Genomic DNA, 17860 nt, shown 5'->3' with positions numbered 1-17860 from the left:
GGTATAATAAGTTTGTGCATTTGTATGTAACGCCAAGAAGGAGTAATCATAGACCAACCTTTTAGTATACGGATCGGCTTAGAATTAAATTCGGAGTCGATTTAGCGATGTCCGTCTGTCTGTCTGTTGGTGTATTTTTGTGTGCAAAGTACAGCTCGCAGTTTTAGTCCGATTATCCTAAAATTTGGTATAGGGTCCTGTTTCGGCTCAAAGACGATCCCTATTGATTTTGGAAAAAAACGGTTCAGATTTAGATATAGCTGCCATATATATTTTTCACCGATCAGGTCATAATTGGCGTGTATATCAACCGATCTTCCTCAAATTCAATACATCCGAATATTTTATGAGTCTCGAAAAACTAGCAAAATATCAGCCAAATCGGTTCAGATTTAGATATAGCTCCCATATATAGCTTTCGCCCGATTTACACTCAATGACCACAGAGGCCAATTTTTAACTCCGATTTAGTTGAAATTTTGCACAGGGAGTAGAATTAGCATTGTAGCTATGCGTGCCAAATTTGGTTGAAATCGGTTCAGATTTAGATATAGCTCCCATATATATGTTTTTCTGATTTCGACAAAAATGGTCAAAATACCAACATTTTCCTTATTAAATCGCCACTGCTTAGTCGAAAAGTTGTAAAAATTACTCTAATTTTCCTAAACTTCCAATACATACATATATATCGAGCGATAAATCAAAAATAAACTTTTGCGAAGTTTCCTCAAAATTGCCTCAGATTTAAATGTTTCCCATATTTTTTTTTTTATTAAAATTGTGTTCCACCCTAGTACATTACCCAACTTAAATTTTGAGTCTATAGATTTTGTAAAAGTCTATCAAATTCTGTCCAAATCGAGTGATATTTATGTATGTATTTGGGAAAAGCCTTTATATATAGCACCTAACACATTTGACGGATGTGATATGGTATCGAAAATTTCGAATTTTATATGCTTTTACAATATTTAGTGTTTCATCAAGAGAACAAAGGAAAGAAAACAAATTAAAGGCAAATTAAAAAAATCACTCAATTGCAGACGAAAAAGAGCCCTCCACGGTGTGCAGACAAACTACATCGCTGTGAATTCACTTGAGATGTCTATACCTTCCTTGGTCTATGATCTCATGACAGGACATAATCAAAATGAATCCATAAAATTATTTTTTCCTTTGGCTAAAACTCTGCGCTAAGAAAAGGTCACTCAATACTTTATATAGTGGATGGCTAATATGCTTATTGATGATTAAAAGCCTTAGCGTTGACGCTCTGCTTTTGCTTCATGTGGCTGATATAAAAGAATTTTGTAAGAGTGAATAAGTTTCAACTTTTTGTTATAGTTTTTTTCTGTACATACAAAAAGATTGATATTAAAATAAAATTCGGAGTTGTTGTAGGGGAAAAAGGCAAAAATAAAATTTAAAAATAAAGATTTAGCTGAAAAATTATAGAGAAAAGGAAATAATAGAAGTATTGAGAAATGACAGTGTGTGGGAATTTGATTGTACTTCAAATTGTGTGTAAGACCACTAAACATTTTTAGATACCCAAAATGAATGAATAAAGGAAATTTGTGCTGGTGAAAATTTCAAGGGACATTGTTATCGATATATATTTTCTTCTTCATATTAATAATTCATAAAAACTGTCTTTTTGACTGTTAAAAGAAAATATCGGCTAGATATATATACTGGTTTTAATTACAATACACATATTGCAAAAATGTTGGACAAAAAATTTTGGCGTTTCCGGCAATATTCATAATTTCCCCTTCGAATGTCGATATTAGGGCTGTTTTTTAGCCCATTTGTATGGGCTATCCAGAACATTTCATCAGTGCAAGTCGCGACGATGTTGTCAGCTTGTATTTTGATAAATTGACGCTTCTTCGATTCACAATAGCAGTTTATTGTGACTAATTTATCGAAAAACAAGAAATACAAAGTGGTAGAGTTTCATAAATAATCGCAGCAGTAAATATTTATTACTAATTGGAGCATTTCATACATTAAAAATGCAAGATTTCACTTCTTTTCTTTGATTGTTTTTAAATAGCTGATGACAGTGTTGCATATTTTTGGAGATGTCCTGGATAAACGAGTACTCTGGTTTCTTTTAGTTCTCCACGGCTTAGGGTATCCAGTGCTAAAAGAAAACAGCCCTATTGTCGTTTATAGTGTATCTTTCTATGAAAGAAAATAATTGAAAAGAATTTTCACTAGCAAATGCAATACTTTATAGCAGTTTACAGTTTAGGAATGATATAATGAACGAAGGGATAGTTTGCTAGTGAAAATGTTGAGAGACTTCGTTATCGACAGTATTATTATATTTTTTCCATTTTGTTTTGATACCGGAAATCTCGTTTGCATGCCGAAACAACACAAAAGGAAAACTATTTTTTGGAACTAACCCAGACAATCAAAGCAAAATGTCAGAAAATTAATGTTTTTAACTGACAGTTATTTTTGTTGCTGAGAGAAACGGTTCATCTATTTAAAAGTTAAAGTCTATGCTAGAGGTCCTTATTGGTAAGATCAAGCTGTGCTCTATTTTATTGAAAAAAAAATGTCAAATCTTTTCTCTATAATCTATGCCACAGAGTTCAGTCCGATATGCACTTCTAGAGAAATATTTTCGTTTGCACTTCTAGAGAAATATTTTCGTATATGCAACCTATGTCCAAATAATTACCGCGAGCGCAAAGGGAAAAAAATTTTTATGTTATTTTCACATGCCCATGTTCTTAAAAGCCTTTGTTTATTCTTTTTTTCTATGAAACTTATTTCAATATTTTGACATATATTTTGAATAGGGTATGCTATTCGGGGTATATTCCAAATTAGCTGGGTTCACATTCTAAAATTGACGTGTTTTGGAGGAAAACGTGTGTTTTTAACTTGTTTTTTAGTATGGCGAAAACGACTCGTTTTGAAGTGCTTATAAAGGGAAAACATTTCAAACCCCAAAACGAGCTTGGTGAGAACACCGTATTAGAGATGTATTCCGGCCTTTAGAAATACATCATCATCATGTCTTATCGACCGTTAAAAGGTAATGCCGCCGGAGATTCTGGTTTTAATTCAAATACATATTTTGCTAAAAAAATTCTGTATTGATAGCAAGTTTTGACGTTTCCTACAACATTCATACCAGAGAGTAGAAAATATAAGAGGAAGAAACGGACTCTTCTCCAAAGCAAAATCAAATGTCGAACTTGTAGATGCCGCACAATGACAGCAGCGTTGCTGCCGGTGCATTGTTTTAATATATTGTCTGCCAGAACATCTCATCAGTGCAAGTCGAGTCGGTGTTACCAGATTGCATTTTGATAAAGTGACGCTTTTTAGATTCACAATAGCAGTTTATTGTGACTAATTTATCGAATATCATGAAATTCAAAGTGATACAGTGTCATGAATAATCGCAGCAGTACATATTTATAACTATTTGAGCATTTCATACATTAAAAATTTAAGATTTCACTTGTTTTCTGTGATTGTTTTTAAACAGCTGATGACAGTGTTGCCTATTTTTTTGGAGAAGTCCTGGATAAACGAGTACTCTGTTTTCTTTTAGTCCGTGACTGCTTAGGGTATCCAGTGCAAAAAGAAAACAGCCCTAATGGTTAGATAAAAACGCAGTTTTATTCATATCTCAGTAGAAAAACTACTAAAATGGATGATGAAATTATTTTTTCCCCGGTAAAAGGCATTAAAAAATGCCAGAATCTCGGGCCATAATCGGGGGAAAAGACAAATTGGCACCGTTGCTTGCAAAAGAACATTCCATTGGTCGATAATATCGCTTATAGAGCATTTTTCTTTTAAAGAAAATAATTGATAATAACACACCCCAGAAATTTTCACCAGCAAATGCAACACTGTATAGGTAGCTAACATATCTACAGTGTTGCGTACTGGGTATAAAAACCGATTTTCTCTGTCAAACTGTAAAAAAATCTTTAGACGGGAATTAAACAAAGTGTTGTGGTAAGTGTGGTGACTGTGGGTGTTTGGGGTGGATTCCATTTAATTATGATTTTTTGTATGCTATGTCTTTTCGCTGAAATGATACTACATGTAGACTAGACTAGATTCTCTATAGCGTGAAAGTGAACAATTGCTTGCGCTACACTTGGCAAATATTTAAGATACAAAAACAAAAACTAAATTGATTATTATTTGTTGTTATTTAAAAATTGAAATGTAATAGTTTGTTTTAAAATGTTGCTAGCTATACATAAAAAAATTATTTGTGAATTTTTCAAAATCTTCACACAAGAGATTTTTCTTGATTTGAATTTTGGGAGTAGTTCAATTTTTTTTGTAAACTATTGTCTGAATCATTTGACATTAATTTTGGGAGTGTATAAAGAAATGCAAATCGTTTGGTAAGCAAAAAGTGATTGTCTAGTGAACAAGACATATTTTGATTAAAAAACGAAACTCTAAAATAACTAAAATAAAAACGCAATACTATGTCTTTCTCATCGAAACGAAAGCAAATACAAACAATTTTTGAATGTATGTATGAATTTTGTAGAGTTTCTAATCCAAGAGACAGAGTTGTGTTCAACACAGTTGTTGTAAATAAGTAGTAGTAATAGTAGTAGATACATTAAAATGTAGTCTTAGAAAGGCGAGAGAGAGAAAGAGAGACAGTTATACAGAGTGTAGATCATAAGAGTAGTTTTTAATTCTTTGAATATAGTGAGTGGGGTAATTTATAGTTTTTTTTTCTTATAGAGAGGTTGCGAAAGGGGTTTGTTATTAAAAAAAGGTATTTTTATGTTTAGAGAATAATGTATATATCAAAAACAAACAAAAAAAAAAATAGAACAAGTTAAATGCAATTTTCTTAACAAAAATGTAAAGAAGTTAGAGTATTTACCTGCGTTTGGTGATCGGGGGCAGGGTGGCCCGTGTTGTCTAACAGTGTAGGGGAAGCAGGGCGAGCATCTATAGCAACAAATATAACATAAAGACTTCACATTTACCACAGCAGACCATTACAAAATAAATTTTGTTAACTTAAATTTTTTGTCTTGGTATCCGTATTTTTTTTTTAATATGTATTTTTTGAAAAGTAAAATTTCATAAAAAAAAATATATAAAATACTTTTTGAAAAATTAAATAAATTCATATTGATAAAATTGTAGATTTTTTTTTTTTTTTGTGGAAAGAGAAACCCAATTGTTGTAAATTATATTCAATAGTTCTTATTAATTCTGGTTTGTTAATTTATTTTTGTTTTTGTTTAGCCCTGTGACCACTGTTTTTATATATGTAGTATATATATAGTAGACAAAATACACCAGCATCTAAAGGCTTGTGCAAGATTTGCAGAGATGTTGTTATAAGTTTGTTTGTTATCGTTTTTTTTTTAAGATTTTTCTATATAATTCACCGCAAGTTTTGGACTTAAAAAATCTATTTTACATGGTACATAATATGTGAACAGAAAAACAAACTCAAGTTTCACATACAATAAAATAAACAAAACAAATGAAATTGAAAATAAATGATCAAAAGCAATTAATAATTATTTGCTTTGTTGCTTCAAGAGAAAAAGCCAACAAAATACTAAATTAAAACACATCTCATATTATTGATGTTTATTTAATACTTTTTTTCAAAAAAAAAGAAAGAAAAATCCCACTTGTGTTGATATCGAGAAAAATAAATATTACCTTTGACTATGTTGCATTTTGTCTGTTATCTTAATTGTTTTGTTTTTTTTTTTATATATTATTACAAATTATGCATCATTTTTTTTACAATGTATTTATATTAGAGTATAGAGTATATAGTAAATATTTATATAGAAATATATTTATAAAAATGTATGAAGAAAATCATAAAATTAAATATTAATAGTAATGATTTTTTTTTGTTATTTATTTCGGTAGAGTGCTTCGAAAGCGTTTGAGGAAAATTACTGCCGTTATTTAATATAATCATTTTTTGTTATTTTATTCAGAAAAAATATATATGTATGTATGTTGTTGTTATTGTTGTTTTCTTTGTCTTGTATAATGCCAATAAAATCACAAAAATCTCAGCTAATAAACGAGCACAATATATTTTATGTTTTCTTTCGTGTTTATTTTTCTCTCCGAAAAAGGAATTTAAGAAAAATATCATATCCTTATTAACGCAGGCACCTTGTAATAATGTAAATGTGGGCATTACATCATAAACACAGTAATCTAACTAAATTAAAGTGTTGCCAGATCGCAAAACAAATGCTTATCGATTTTTGTTTCGATCAAATTGAAAATGTTGTGTCCACAATGAGAAGAAGGTTGTGTTAATATGAAAAACTATTACAACTCCACAGGCAGACAATTTGAAGAGAAAGAGATCAACAATAACAATAGTTAGTAAAAGATAGCCAAAAAATATTTTGGTTACAAAATATAGAGGGAACTTAAGTACAAATACTGGTTGTCAATACTTAAAATGGTATTGTTTTTCTTCTAAGTGACAAAGAGAGAGAAAGAGGGAGAGCTGAACGGAAAGTAAAACGGATCAAATATCTAAGATGGTCAAAGGTCTTATAATGGAAAGAAAGACATGTCGCAGATGGTCCAAAGAAAAATTGATGATTACAAAGTGCCAAGATCTATTGTGGAAGATGAAAAGTAATTTTTACAGATTTTTTACTTGCCATATCTGGTTTCTGGGCGAAGTATACCCAGAGAGAATAAAAACACAACAGAACGAAAATGTCTCTTCTACAAAAACAACAATTGTCAACCGTATAGATGTCGCACAACGCCTGCCGCTTTGGTATTACCGGCGTTGCGGTCGAAGCGCTGTTTTGATAAATTCTTTAAAGGCATCGGCAGTTATAATTTCAAATTGTCTGCCAAAAAAATTAATAGAATGAAAAGATTTATATAAAAGAACATTTGTTATTACAAAGTAGGTTCTAAATCCTATTTTCCTTACGTTTCGTAAAGCCGGCAGAGAACTGAACTGGGTTACGCCGACGCAAACTGTATGATATTTGAGAGAAGCGCCGATAAAAACTGCATGATATTAGAGAAATTTTCCTCATGACTGCCACCTACTGAATCAGTTTCGCTTCACAGTTTCGTTCTCTTGTCATTTTATTCTCTCTGGTATACCCAGGAGATAGGGTTGCCAGATGATGGTTGAAATCAGGGACATTGCACCGTACAGACCGGAATTTGTCAGGATAAACAAGAAAACCCATTATATTTTTCGATTTTTGCCCATATTTCTTTGGTAAATTTGAATGAACACAATGTAAGACACAGTAGTCGTTATTGTCTGCAGACTTCGAAATTCCTAAATACGTTGGATGGCACCGATAATGTTATACGTTGATAGTTCTGGGAATGTTGTTTCTTGAAAGTCGGAAGCCTAAACTCATTTAGCCTAAACTCATTTATCGGGCTATAATTTCGAAAACTATTTCTCTTGGGAATCCAAGCTGTTATAGCTTAAGCTGTGGATAACGCCATGGCAAACATTAGCTCTGAAGTGGCAATGGCTACTTATTTTGTACTGCCTTTCGATACTGTGAATCAGGATATCGTCATGGACATAGATTTGGGTATATTTCCCATCACAGTTGGCGATTGTTATAATCCCACTAAGGATGCTATGGCAGCGATGGGAATGAAACCGAACTTTGAAAAGTTGTCAGGGAATGCAGACTTGAATAGAATTGGACACTAACCGTGAACTGGTTGTTATAATTTGTACAAATTCATTTCACAGAAAAACCTGAATGTGATTTTTTTATCTTTTCTGTTCAAGTGACAGCTAATGATTCGAAAGAAAGCGATTTAATTTCAAATTATTTTTTCTTTTCTAAGAAATGGGAAAAGTTAAAACATATGCCTTGAGTAATTTAAAATCCAGGATTTTTGGCAAGTTTAGTGAAAGATTTGGGACACTTCCTGGACCCGAAATTCCGGGACAATCCACGCGAATCCCGGCCATATGGCAAGCCTACCAGGAGAGAGTGAAACAATCGATATGTCCACAAAAATAAATATAGGAGAGAGATATTGAAGGAGAATAGGAAGAAAATCAATAGAGCCGTGTAAATTATGGACCTACTAGTAAGGGGAGATCTTAGACATAGCCTTGGGGAACATAATGATAAAATATCTGGGTATGAACATCTTGCTTAGCGAAAAACTTGACATACAAAACTTGGAAGAACAAAATAAATTCGTTTAAAAGCGCATCTGTGGAGGTATATAAACTCCACTCCGTGCAGTCAACAACGTTTAATGCTAGTACCTTATTTTCGGATAAAGATCAACACCCAATAGTAGGTCAACAGAATTACAAACAAAAAATTGTCGTATTGAACACGATATAAGGAAAAACATGTTCCAGTAGGAGCGATTTATCTAATGGAATACCAATACAAAGTGAAGAAAGTTTTCTCAATGAGATCGAAACTGTTTAATTCACACCAGAAATTGTAGCTGAAATCGAAGGTATACTTAGTTTATATTAGATTTCCATAATGAAGAATGATTTCGAAGCTGAACGTATGACTCTAAAAAGATACGTCATTCCTTGGTGAACGATATTCACAATTGCTGTGTTCAGTCGATGTAGAAGGCCAATTGGCGTCCAAAGATGCTGCTTCGGAATTTCGTGGAAACGATGCGGAAAGTATAGAAACAATTCTGGGATTAATCTCTATACCCCTATGCCGGAGAGTTTGGAGTCCTCTACCTTATTTACCGTAATCGTATGCGCTAGGGCAATTATTTGCAACATGTCGACGTGACATACAATTCATGCAATATTGGTGGCGCTTAATTCTCTCAGGAACTGAAAGCTTTTGGAACTTAGTATACGTTCTGAGGTGATGCTGTTGACTACAGAGAATTGAGAGGAACAAGGAGTACTTCTTTGTGATCTTCGCTTTCGTAAAATGCAACATTGCAGTTTTATTGGTCGTAGGCTTGGCGTCAATTTTACGGATACTTTCCGCGAGAAAGAAATCCCAACTATAGCAAGAGGATAAAGTAGGCATGTCCTTAACCCTAGACAGTCATCATTCGTCAAAATGACGACACGTAATTTCATTTTCGATTTAAAATGCATTTTAGTCTATTGGGAAATGGTAAATTTAAGTTATACTAATTCGACCGTTTTATGAATTTTTATTTTTTACTACTTAAAACCAAAATGAATAAGAAAATAAATTCAAGTTTGGTTCATTTTTTCGCTGAAGATGAAAATTATAGCGTCTTGAAATCAGCCGTAGTCAAAATGACGAAGGATGACAGTAATGTACAAAAACTAAGGATGACTGTCCAGGGTTAATACTTTGCTCCCAAAGCAAGAGTGAATTTCTGAGCACAAAAAAAAAATACTAGGCTGCATTCCCTATCGTCAGTGGCTACAACGTAGATGGTAATTTTCGAAATGCACGGCGATGTAATTTCTGTTGCGATGTCCCAGTCTCAGAGTCCAAGACTGGTAAATCGAAAATGTTGTAACGGCGGGATTATACTTCAAAACGAAATTATTATTTAGTTCGAAACCCAAAAAACCGCATTTGCAGTTAAAGTGAACCTTTTAAGTGCTACTGAACAAATATTTTCACGGAAATTCAACAAACTATTGGTAATACCATACAGACTTAATGGCCATTCTAATGAGATTTGGCGGATATAAAGACCCGGAATTTCAAGGGACAAAGTTGACTCTTACAAAATTGGTACGATATTTGGGCATTGTTCTAGACTCTATATTGGATTGGCTCACGAATATAGTGGATCGTATAAAGAATATCTATGTGACAATATACGCATGTCAGAAGTTGGTTGAAAAACGTTGGGGAATGAAGCCGTACCTTTTTAACTGGCTTTGTACAGCGGTAATAAGACCAGTAGCTGTGTACGGATGTCATGTCTGGTGGCCCAACTCAGAACCACGATCATGTACTGAGATTGAGCAGAATAAATAGAACGGCTCTTATTTATATAATCGGGGCGATGAGGACAACGGCCACCGCCGCCCTGGAGGTAATTACGGTGATATGCCCTCTGGACGTGCATACTTATTCGATTGAAGAGCCTGAACTGCCTAGAGAACACGGGTTGCAGACACACGGAACTGATAGCCTATGCCGGTCAGCAAATTAGAACTGACTTTATGACAACACAGCATGTATATGAGGATAATCTAAACTCAGTTGTCCCGATCCCGGAGGACTGGGACTATAACATGATACATTTCGGTGATCTTAATATCTATACGGATGGCTCTATAATGGCCGAGGGTACAGATAGTGGTATATACTGCAAGGAGCTGGAGATAAAAGAATCCTTTAAGTTGGACGATAAATTCAGCATATTTTCGGACGTCGATATTTGCTATTGCAAAAGTTGCAGAACTTATGTCGATAAGGATTGCAAAAGTTGCAGAACTTCTGTCGATAAGGACGTTTCTAAGATGCGATATCAGCATTTTTATATATAGCCAGACAGCAATAAACGCCCTGGGTAATACAAAAATAAGGTCGAAAGTAGTTAGCCGCTGTCGTGGGGAACCGTAAGGTTACCACTGAACAGCATAATGTAAATCTGTGCTGGATACATGGATATTATGGCATAACAGGAAATGAAGAGGCGGATGTATTGCCTAAGGAAGGCGCAAGCGGCACAAATAACGTAATTTAGAACGTTTTTCGCTTTCCGTTTTCTTTGTTTATTTACAGGATCAATGACGAATATGACGATTTATGGAAGCGACGTTGGGTTACTTCTGCTGGCTGCGAGCAAAAAAAAAACTGATATGGGGCGAGAAAAATAGTAGGTACTCAGAAATTCTAATGTCGATACTCTGGAAAAACGCATGACGAGAAAAATGGTAGGTATTCCGAAATCCTAATGTCGATGCAAACAGAGGAGGTATACTCTGGGAAAACGCATGGTAAGGATCGGTCTAAGGAATGATGCTATTTGTAGATGATGTCTGAACCCTGAGTCTAAGGAAGATTCACCACCATTATCTTTCAGAAGAAACAAGATTCTGGGCTCTTATTTCATTCTGATTCAGGACTACTCATCAAGGTTTCTGGTTGGAGGACGTAGGTAGATCTGAAGGACATATTGTCATATGATGGGATTATCCCGGCCGGAGTAAGACAGACACGAAGAGAAAGAGAAAAGGACCTTAAGGAAACGCAATGGACCAACTATGGTATAAGTATACACAAATCCGCTTGACACATATTCGTGTCATCCTACATAACCTAACCTAACTTCCTCGTAGCAGTTCAGCAGCTGTGGTATCTCAATGGCCTCAACAGTTAATGTGAGCCCTAACCTACCCCAAGAGTTTCGCAAGAAGGATTCTTGTTAATATATATAAACGAAATTTCAAGTATATGGACTCATTTACTTCGGGCAGAAGGCGGAGCGTTCTTATATGCCAAATACTTATCGGACCACCCATGTAATACCTACACTACAAGATTTATTAATATTCTCAATTGCATAGGGTCAATCCAGGATTTTTCCGAGCACTATGTACTCTCAATAAAGCTGCTGACATTTCTGAATGCTCCAAAGCGTTGCTATGTGGTTTCATCATAAAGTGAAATACCATCCCGCCAGTCCAAAGGAGGTTCCTTGTCTAGCTCAATGACAAGGAACCTCCTTTGGACTGGCCGGAATGGCCTGTAAAGTTAACTCAACACTAACCTAACAGAAGTAATGAACAACTTAACCACACAAGATGTTGAAAAGTGACAGAGATGCAAATCAGAGATTGAACCAGCCAAATTTTTACCAACCCAAAAGAAAAGGTGCAATATTTACGAAGAGAATTTTTGATAATAAATGTAATGCTATCATCAGAAACAGAAACGTGCATTTCTTATGGGAAGCCTAAAAGCAGCGACGGCATACCATGACTCTAGCGCCGTCAAATTAATATCCATTCTAGTTCCTTGGCGGGAAATGGAATAGTGTTGCCATCGCTTATCAGATTCTTGAACTCACCACTAGGCATTGTTGTTGACTGGCGACGTGGAAATTCTTTTTTTTTTTTTCTTGAAATAACTCAATAAATAACAAGACATTAAATGTTTTTATTCAACTCCAATATTTAATATTGAAAAAACAGAAAACAGGAATTTTTTGCCAACAAAGTTGTTGTATATGTTTGACGTGGAAAAATGTTTCACCTACCGCATATCCGCTTTCTCTTATCGTCCATTCTCAATGCAAACAGGGTAGGAAATGATTGAAAAAAGCTTGATAATTTGATGTTTTCGGGAGACTAATAGCCTGCTTTAATCTTCGGTTAACATTTAAACGGAGGATGTACCATCGGTTGTGGGGGCAACTGTTTTATTGAAATTTTTCATCCTCAACGCAGTAGACAATCTGGCAACATTTCACAAAAAACAGGGTAGTCAATGATTGAAAAAAGAGTAAGATTGTAGGGAGACTAATGGCCGTTTTCTTAACATCCGATTAGCATTTAAATTTTGTAGGAGATCACTTGGGTATTCGATAGAATAAAATTCTCAACGGACATTGAGAAAACGGTCCTAAGAGTTATAGACCGAGAGTGTGTGTGAGAGAGAGAGGGCTCGATTTAGCTTTTTGTGTGGAATTACTCCGAGACAATAAAATTTTGCATGTTGTGAACGTAATTATCAAATGAAACTTAAAATAAATCATAATAGACACCACATGCTTTGTATTAACTAAAATCGAAGGAAAATAATAAATAGGAGCAAACACACAGACACAATTGGATATTCATTAAAACTTACAGACAGGACACACGCATAAATACTTTAGAGAGTTAGGAATTAGAAGATTTTGTTTTTATCTTAAGAAACATATAAATACAATTAGAGGTGAAGAATAAAAACAATAAATTTTGATTGACGACGACAAATTAATGATAACATGAAGATGGGAACTTGGATGGAGGTTTGGTTTGAATCATGAATGATATGAAGAAACTGAAGGTTTATGATTATAATTAATATTTGATATGAATGCCCCAAAGTGTGGCAAAGAGTTAGGAAGGCGAAGAGTTCACTCTTTTTTTTGGGCGAAATTCACATCAAATAGAAATTATCATTGCCTATACAATAAATATAGACATTTGAAAAAGCCTTGAATACAATATGCTTTCAAGCTTGAAACCGCTTTATGTTCAAGTATCTTTCAAATGCTTGTCTTTATTGATCTTAGGCGCGATGAGATTAATGAATATGATATGAACTAAACTTTTATATGTTCGACTTTATTCTTATCATATTTTCGTATTCTCTATAGATTAGTTAACAATTACAAACAACAAGAACAACAACTATATTCATATGTATGTATATTTGACAAAAAATTATGATATTACAGAAATATTGTGCCGAAATTATTTGTTAATGAAATTTGTAAAAACGTAAAACCAAAATTAAAAAAATTAAATAAAAATATTGTACAAAATTAATAATAAAAAAACTAAAAAATCGTAACAAAAGAAAAAAAATCGAAACACAAAAATAAAATTGTTTTCTATTTGTTTCAAATACATATATTTTTGCAGTGTTAAATATGTTCTTTTAGTTAATTTCTAAAAAAAACTCCCTAAAATTTTGCTTTGAGTCCTAATCATATTTTTCTATGGATTTATTTCACCGTTCTATTTTTATATATAATTATAGTCGATAAAATTTTGCTCCGCATATATTCTGTTTAGATTTTCTAAACCAATAGTTTTGAAATATATATTTTGCAGAAATAAAAAATACAAAAAGAAAAATAAAAAATTTCAAACAAAAATAATTTTCGTTAAAAAAACATAAAGAAATCCTTTTTGGAGAAACTGTACATATGGACGGTCTTACCGTCATTATCATCATTATATATGTAGTATAAAAATAGTCGAAATAAGTTAAGTTAACAAAAAAAAAAAGAAATTGTTGTTTTTTTTCATTTACAAGTAAATATATTTTTAAGTTTTTGGTGTTTTTTTTTTGTTAAAGAAAGTGAACACTTTTACTTACTCTTTCCTTGGGGACCACGTGGTCCAGCCATACCAGGCATCATGTTGTCGCGCGGAGGTGGTGGAGGTCCTCTAGCACCCGGCCCTTGACCTCTGCCCCTTTGACTGGCCAAGCCACCGCGTCCTGCAGGGCCACCACCTTGCATCATTTGATTACTATATGTGTCGGGCGCTTCGGCTAAGAAATTCGATGGCACTAGGCCACGAACACCATCCAATTCACCCATATAGAAACCATCTTCATCCATATCACCATACACAAGTATGATTTCACCCGTTTTGAAACTTAATTCCACTTGCTGATTGTTTTCGGAAAAACAAAAACAAAAAACAGATGCAATTAATCGCATACATATATGTATGTAAACAGATAAATGATGATAAAAATCTTAAAACTGAAAAATGGTCAAAAGCGTATTAAATTGATCTTCAAAAAAATACAATATATAGAGTATGTTCATAGTTATTATATAATATCGTAGTACGGAGGGGTGGGAGGTCATTGGGAATTCTAGCGATTTTACTATCCAATCAGCTTTACGTATCACACGTAATAAAAGTGGGTACACTCATTTTTTTAGATTAACTTTTATTAACTTTCTTATCGAATTGTGAAATTGGCTTTTCTAAATAAGGTCTAAAATAATCTAACAAATATTTTATCTCAATTTCATCGAAAATCACTCCTTGAAATTGACAGTTTGACGGAGTAACCAAGATTAGCCACTGCAAAACATTTTCATTGCATACTTTTAGGCGGCTCATGTCTTCGAAGTAATCGAAGCTTAAACTCTTAAAGTTAGAAATGGCACAATATGTCAAAAATGTGTCGCAAAAATTTAAAAAGTATGGCATTTAATGATACAGTTTTTAAAGGTAACACTAACTCAATTTGAGAGTGGACCCAATTCTTAACATAAATTCGGAAGCTTTTCAAAAATTCATAAAAAAATATAGAATATAAAAATAGGCAGGCATATTATTTCACACAAATACGATTGTTGCCTTTTATATTGCGGGATTTAGAGACCAAAAGCAAATATTAATCTTCGAAAATCGATTTTTTGTTTTTTTTTTACAAAATATTCCCTATTAAGATTAAAGGGTGATACGGTCAAAATTTGGTCAAGGGAAAACGCGTGTAAATCGGTGAAATCTTTTATTTAAAAAATCAAATTAAATTTCTTTTTCAAGTTCAATTAGTATAAAATTCAGGAAAAATATTCAGTTAGGCTTTCGCTTTTCCATATCCGAATTGCCGGACCTCACGCTTGACACCTGCCATCAGATTTTGTACAGCCACCTTGTCCACCTTCTTCGCCGCAGAAAGGCAGTTTGCCTTGAACTGCTGCTCGTCCTTAGCAGTTTTTTTACCCACCACCATAGAATGGTGACGGGGGTATAATAAGTTTGTCATTCCGTTTGTAACACATCGAAATATCGATTTCCGACTATATAAAGTATATATATTCTTGATCAGGGAGAAATTCTAAGACGATATAACGATGTCCGTCTGTCCGTCTGTCTGACTGTCTGTCTGTTGTAATCACGCTACAGTCTTCAATAATGAACCAATCGTGCTGAAATTTTGCACAAACTCGTCTTTTGTCTGCAGGCAGGTCAAGTTCGAAGATGGGCTATATCGGTCCAGGTTTTGATATAGTCCCCATATAAACCGACCTCCCGATTTGGGGTCTTATAGAAATCGTAGTTTTTATCCTATTTGCCTAAAATTTAAAATGTAGAGGTATTTTATGACCGTAAAGAGGTGTGCCAAAAATGGTGAGTATCGGTCCATGTTTTGGTATAGCCCCCCTATGGACCGATCTCCCGATTTTACTTCTTGGGCTTATAGAAACCGCAGTTTTTATTCAATTTACCTGAAATTGGAAATCTAGAGGTATTGTAGGACCACAAATACGTGTGCCAAAAATTGTGAGTACCGGTCCATGTTTTGGTATGGTCCCCATATAAAACGACCTCCCGATTTGGGGTCTTAGGCTTATAGAAACCGTACTTTTTATCCAATTTGTCTGAAATTGGAAATCTAGATGTATTTTAGAACCGTAAAGAGGTGTGCCGACCATACCATATTTTGGTATAGCCCCCATATAGACCGATTTCCCGATTTTATTTCTTGAGCTTCTAGAGTCCGACGTTTTTATCCTATTTGCCTGAAATTGGAAACCTAGAGGTATTTTCGGGTCATAAAGAGGTGTGCCGAAAACGGTGAGTATCGGTCCATATTTTAGTATAGCCCCCACACTCAAAGAAAAAATACTTTCCTCCGGAACGAAATTTTAGACAAACGAAATTCCCCTTTCCTATAATGTATTTTCGTTTGGAGCAAATAAACCCGAATTTGTGATAAGCTATTCTACGATTGCCTCCGATAGTTTCTATTTGCTTTAAAAGAATATTTTTTAGCGTCAAAAGAAAACTTTGCTTGTCTAAAATTCCGTTCCTCAGAAAAGAAAACTCTTCTTTCTGTGCATAAGAACGATCTCCCGATTTAACTCCTTGGGTTTCTAGAAACCGTAGTTTTTATCTGATTTGCCTGAAATTGTAAATATTCTGGTATATTAGACTCACAAAAACGTGTATCGGATTAAGTTTTTATCGGTCCATTTGGTAATGCCTATAGACCGACTTCACTTCTTGAGAGTGTAGAGGGCACACTGATGATGAAAATTGCTTGAAACTCAATGTAAAATTTCCAGATTTTACTTCTACAGATTTACACGCAAAGAAAAAAAAAGTTCGGAAAACGTGTACCGAAAACGTTTTTCTTTTGTTAGGGTTTTTGAATTGCTTCGAAAATTTTAAACTTTTATCACCAAAAAAATTCGTTTGTTACAAAATTTTTATTTTTTCAATAAAAAAGTTATTTTTGAAACAACAACACAGTCCATTTCGTTTATATCAAACACTGTTCTTTTCTGACTTTAGGTCTTTAATAAGACACATTTTACAGTACAATGTAATGTTGAACATTTTTTCGGAATCTTCCGAACGTATCTGGAATATATGTAAAAAAAAACTTTGGTCGAAGCAGGGATCGAACCCACGACCCTTGGCATGCAAGTCGGACGTCGCAACCACTGCTCCACGGTGCCAAACTAAATGTTTGTTTCTGTTAAATAAACTTTGTTTATTCGGTTCGTGGGCGCCGCAAGCTATGCTATATAAATATAACTTATATGGATATTTCTCTATTGATGACCATAACAGGTACATAGCTCAGTGGTTAGTGTGTTGGCTTACAAAGTGCATGGTCCGCGGTTCGATTCTCCGTCCAGGCGAAAGGCAAAAAAATTTTAAAAACTTATAAAATCGTATAATTTCTTCTACATTGTTGGTATTACGGGAAAAGGTGTTAAGAACTAAAAAACCTCGTGGATGTGAGAAAGATGTGAGGGAAAATGCAATTAGCAAGTAAACAATTTTTTTCGTTTTTTTTTTTTGAGTTTGTCTTTATGAAATTGTTTTTACGTCCTGGAAAAGAATAAACGTTTATCACCAAAAAGTATATACTTTTCTTCCAAATACACTTCCTTACGGCGAAAAGCAAATGAGAAACGAACTTTTTTTGTCTAAAATTTCGTTTGGGAGGAAAGAATTATTTTTTTGCGTGTAAGATTTCAAATCAAGACGTTATTTTATAATTTTCTTGCACACTTATTAGAGATGTTAATGATTCCTCTAAAACTCAAACAAGAATGGTTCTTATAAATCCAGAATCTGATATAGTCCTCATGGGTGAAATCTTTAAACTTAAGTCCTCAAGTCCTCCTGAAATTTCAAGGGAAACCC

General features: G+C 33.9%; 1 protein-coding gene across 1 annotated transcript in view; it reads right to left on the bottom strand.

Moving 5' to 3' along the window:
• Rbp (RIMS binding protein) overlaps nt 1–17860 on the bottom strand; it is a 270060-nt gene that overhangs the window by 20246 nt on the left and 231954 nt on the right. Inside the window, exons 18-19 of the mRNA XM_075290727.1 lie at nt 14049–14346; nt 4901–4968 (exon numbers count right to left, since the gene is read on the bottom strand). Coding sequence (XP_075146842.1) covers nt 4901–4968; nt 14049–14346 — 366 coding nt within the window. The remainder of the gene's footprint in view (nt 1–4900; nt 4969–14048; nt 14347–17860) is intronic.

Source organism: Haematobia irritans, chromosome 1 (assembly GCF_050003625.1).
Source record: "Haematobia irritans isolate KBUSLIRL chromosome 1, ASM5000362v1, whole genome shotgun sequence".
Lineage (NCBI taxonomy): Eukaryota > Metazoa > Arthropoda > Insecta > Diptera > Muscidae > Haematobia > Haematobia irritans.
This window is presented reverse-complemented; position numbering and strand designations above follow the sequence as displayed.